Source organism: Pyxicephalus adspersus, chromosome Z (assembly GCF_032062135.1).
Source record: "Pyxicephalus adspersus chromosome Z, UCB_Pads_2.0, whole genome shotgun sequence".
NCBI classification, from domain to species: Eukaryota; Metazoa; Chordata; class Amphibia; order Anura; family Pyxicephalidae; genus Pyxicephalus; species Pyxicephalus adspersus.
In genome coordinates this window covers 21,418,873-21,423,962 of record NC_092871.1, presented here as the reverse complement: position 1 = coordinate 21,423,962, position 5,090 = coordinate 21,418,873, and the positions used below count along the sequence as shown (strand labels likewise).

At 38.3% G+C, this 5,090-nt stretch overlaps 1 protein-coding gene across 1 annotated transcript; it reads right to left on the bottom strand.

Annotated features, from left to right (window-relative positions):
• Positions 1-792: 792 nt before the first annotated feature.
• On the bottom strand, positions 793-2,056 carry LOC140343507 (G-protein coupled receptor 4-like). Its single transcript, XM_072430193.1, has one exon. The coding sequence runs from the start codon at positions 1,914-1,916 to the stop codon at positions 882-884; it is 1,035 nt and encodes a 344-aa protein (XP_072286294.1). The 5' UTR covers positions 1,917-2,056; the 3' UTR covers positions 793-881.
• Positions 2,057-5,090: the final 3,034 nt, after the last annotated feature.

The following is a 5,090-nucleotide window of genomic DNA, read 5'->3' as shown; positions in this document are numbered from 1 at the left end:
TAAAAAGGAGTTGCTGAGAATGGCGAGCAATGTATGTAAGGCTGACACTTTCCTGCCATTCCCAGCAACTCTGACCCCTGACAGCACAGTATCTCTCTTACACTTCTCTGCTATTCTCAGCTAGTGTGCTGACAGGAGGCCGAGCTGCTGAGAATAGTGTGGGCTGTACATATACTCGGCACGGCAAAAATTTTATACAATGTTACCGGGTCCTGCTGTCAGAAAGGTTGGGAACCACTGTTGTAGACCAAATCATCTCTGATCATAAAAGGTTTGATGTGACCAAGCAGACCCTAACACACAATTTTTAGTCACTGGTTGCTAAACAAATTAGGCTTCCAATATTTGGTGCTCCATGCGGATAAATTAAGTAAAGGGTGTGAGGAAATTGTGCCAATCCTCTCAATACTGCATTGTATTCTTAATTGTGCTCATTTCCTCCAGTGCAAATGTGTGCCCTAAAACAAATAAACCATTAACTGACCAATTTTACCTAGCCACAAAACAAAAGAAAATAGACATCACACTTGGCCTTCAGTATGGCACATGCTCTTTTTGTTGCGGTCTGTCCTATAACACCACTACAGTTTTAATACTGTACACACTTACTACACAGTTGTTTGGACTCCTTTGAGTAAGCACTGAAAACTTTAGCATAGTATGGTTTCCCATAGACCTGTGTTTTGAAGGCAGAAGATAAATGACTTGTTTTTTCTTTGGTAAAATGCAACTATCTCAGTTGTCCTTAGCTGTAACCAGCAAAAAAAAAAAAAAAAGATTGAGGACATCAAACTGTATTATGGCAGCTCCATTAAAAAGTGTTTAGAGTTGGCCATGATAATGTAACATCACATTTTCAGGTTTCTTTGTCATAATATTTGCTAAAACTTTGTCTGTACTTTGGTTTGGTGTGTGCACAAAAGTCCATTGTCCTTTGCAGCATCATTACACTCAAAATGATAGCGTCCCATTTTACTTTTTTCTCTTTTACGTCGGTAAAACGAACAGAAATAGATTGCTCGCAGTTCCACCATAAGGTCCCGCTTCACTCCATCACTAACAAAGATATTAATAAAAGGGTCTAGGGCACTGCTGAGACTGGTGAGGGTAAACGAGACCCGATATGCTGGTCGAATTTGTCGTTCTATGTCACAGCTGCTATAATTATAGTCACTCACATATGAGCGGATAAAAAGGACAACATGGTAGGGGAGGTAGCAGATGACAAAAATAGTAATCATGGAAAAAAGAAGGCCGGTCACCCTCCTTTTTTGCTCTGGTTCAAAGGTAGAGGTACGCTGTATCATCAGGATGATGGAACAGTAAGAAAAAACAAGAAGGACTAATGGGATAAGGAAAACCACAAATATACGAAAATAATTAAGATGAGCCATCCACTGCTCCATGGGGTACTTCTCATAGCACAAATTCACATTTTGGATAGAGGTAAACAGGTCGTTTCTACTCAAGAAATAGGAGTGAGAGCCCAGGATGATTAACCAAACTCCAACGCAAGTCATCATCGCTTTTCTCATACTCCGAATGGTCCGTGATCGTATTGGAAATACCATGGCAAAAAAACGATCTGTGGCTATACAGCTGAGAAAGGCAATTGTGGAGTAAAGGTTGGAGTTGAAGAAAAAGCCCACAATTTTACAGCTTAGAGTCCCGAAGACCCAGTCCTCTTTGGCGGTGTAGACTATCCATGCAGGGAGAGTGAAGATGTACAGGAGGTCCGACACACAAAGATTGGCCAGATAGACACCCAAGATATTCTTCTTTTTGATTAACTGGACAATAACTCCAATCGCTGTCAGGTTACCCAACAATCCCACCACGAAAACGCTGCTGTAGATGATGGGAAAGAGGATGGCTTCATAATCTTTTGGGAACGTACAATTTGTTTCGTTAGGCATGGATACAAAGCAGCTTCAGTTGCTCTCCTGGCAAACAACAGTAAATAAAATCAGAACTGTCTCTTTCAATCATAATTACTCTTCATAAATTGGCATTGGTACACAACAGAGACACACGACACAACAGATATTGACTGACAGAAAGCTACAGGAAGATTCTAGCATACTGAGGAAACCTGTACAACTATAACAAAAATACATCATACAGGCTCTGCCACCCACCTAACATTTCATCCTACCCGGCTAAAAAAAGTTTCTGGGTTTAATACTGTACAGGATTCAGGATACCGGATTATAATCACATGGTTCATTAGCTTGATCTGTTATTGACAGCTTCCAATGATATTACAATATGTAAACACTCACAGTATTTATGTATAAAAGATAATTTTAGTTCCAAGAAAAAAGGCTCCCTGACTCAGAAAGACCAAAAAATCCATAATCATCTTCATAAATCCCTGCTAATGACACAGAATGAACATTCTCTTTACAATAGTTATTGGTTAGTTCAGATTATTTTAGACACTTGCAACTGTGAAGCCGGGGATTTCATATTGACTTTTCTCCCCACAATATATATGCTGGCTAGGGTAGAGTATACATGACTATAAATGATTATTTGTGTAAACTAACAATTTTGATGTTGGATTGTGCTCCATAATCAATACTCGTGTGAGGTCTATGGCTAGAGGATTGATGAATATGGTCTCATTAATGTCTCCACAAATCTCATCGTTGATAACACAATGGCTACAGGTGGTGGTTTCAACATAATGGGTTTTCGAATTTTCAGGAAAACAATTTCTTTTTGTGTTTACAGAGATTCCGCAACACCTGTGATAAAGGTTTCAAGAGATTTCACAAGCAAACACTAAATGGAGTCCAGTGTAATAAGACAGCATGCTCCTTTCATTCATAATTACTCGCAAATTCTACACAATGACTTTATTGCTTGGATTGGAAGGGGGGGGGGAAGAGAGCCAAGCACACAAATGGCTCTTGGTTTCATGGAGTCCGGAATGATATGGAATTTTCCACCCTCAGCATAAAACCTCTGAAGTACCTAATTTCCTCAGCCATTATTGGTTGCCATGCCCAGAGCCAGCACACAAATATCAGCACTTAGAGAAGCAGCTCTATGCCTGGGGAGATTTATTGTCATCAAATCTGTAGACAAATATCAAACATGACCAGCTTTTATACAAACTGTTCTAGGAACCTCTAGTCAATAAAGGGCTTCCAATTATGTTAAGTCAGCCTGGATTTATGGCAAGGACAGAGAATGTCTTCTCTCTTGTGAGGCAACAAGGAAGAACAAGAGATAAAGTTTTGTATTGGGAGCTGAAGTTTCAGGTTTTAGTCTGTGATCCCACTGATTACATTTTTCCTTCATGTGACAGGAAGTGGGTTGTTCAGTGGTCAGGATTGCACATATAGTAACTAAACATTTGATATCTCCTCCTCCAGGCTACTAAAAAATGATTTTTGCTTGTGACCCATTGCAGAAACTGCTATCACCAGGACTAAAAGTGGGGAAATTAAATGTTTTGACATATGAGGGAAAAACTCTATTGGGGGCATTTGTGTATATACACTCTATAATTGTCATCCAAAGCTATCACCGAAAATATAGTGTGTGTACAGCATCCCCCCGAAATTGTTAGAGATCTGCATCAGATTACTAAATAATGGGGCAGACTGCTGTAATTTCATATGGAGAATGGGCCCTGTCCATAGAATAGCATTGTGTGTGTGCGCAACACACATTTGTTCTACTGTTAATGGAAATGATCACTAACCTAACACAGAGATTTTCCTATCAACTCCTGTTGCAACTACACAACAGAAAGTGAAGGTCCATTCCTCATATAGAACACAGATGAAATCTAAGTTGTTAACCATTCCCTTATTTTAAGTTTTAGATATATAAACGGAGTAAAACATTAAAAGGTTAAATAGACCTACAGCAAGTTCTCATACTTGTTTATTAACTCAGTGTAATTGTCATTCCAATCTGTTACTGAGATTTAGGACTATCTAGGAAGTATTTTCCAGCAGAACCATTGATGGTCCTACTGAATACCACTTCATGCATAGCAACGATGGCCTAAATCCCAGCTACAGTTTGGATCAACTGACCAGGTTTTGTGTATAAATATATATATAGCACAAAATAGAAAAATGCTACCAAAAATACTGTATTCTCTGCATAAAATTATTGTTGGTAACACTCTTGTATAATAGAATGACAGTTTCTGTCTCTCAAACTATACATTGTTGTTTTGGGTCATTGTCCATGGAAGAAAGAGCAGGGGGTAGTTTGTGCAAAAACAATGCAAAAGTCGGAAATTGCTTGATGAAATGTGTTCCGTGATAAAACAGAAAAAGAGAACACAAGAGGATAACACAATAGAGCCAGATACAGTTGTCTTGTAATAATAGGCGTTTAGTCAAGTAGAAAATCTCATTCTACTATCATCTACCATTCTACTATAAGACAAAAGGCCACAATCACAAAACTTTAGCACAAGAAAATGGATCTTTACTTTTAGCCTTGCCAACTCTCTTGGCTGGCAGGTCTTTTAAAGATTTAAATTTTTTTTTAGATATAAAGACTAGACAATAGACAGACTATAGTGTGTTGTGTGGTTGTTTAGAGACTAGTTAAATATTGACATAAGATGTGAACATCTATGGACAGAGTTAGCTTCCATTGCTGTGCTTTCTATAAACACACAGGATGAATGGACATGCATATCGTCTATGAATAATCTAGATGACACATGTTCTTTTGATGGTATTTAGTTGCTGACATGATTAAAGCACAAATGGTTGGTTTAAAGGCATTAAATTATAGTGATAATGGGTGTAAAAAGCAGTTGCATAGCACATCCCGATTCTAACCACAACCTAGACATTATGTCACGAGATCTAAACCCTTTCAAGTTGTTACTAGAAATACAACAACCTGCAAGAGGAATCTCTGTGGTGGCTTTTGTGTGGCAATATAGTTTCTTTATAGCTGTTTACATTAGAAATGCGTGGGATTTATTTATAACAGATGAAGAGGCAATACAAGGAGACCCTTGAAAGGGCTAACTTGAAAAAAGAAGGTGTAATTAAAGAATACTATTTAAACATTATGCAAACTCCGTCATTTAGATAATCAGATGA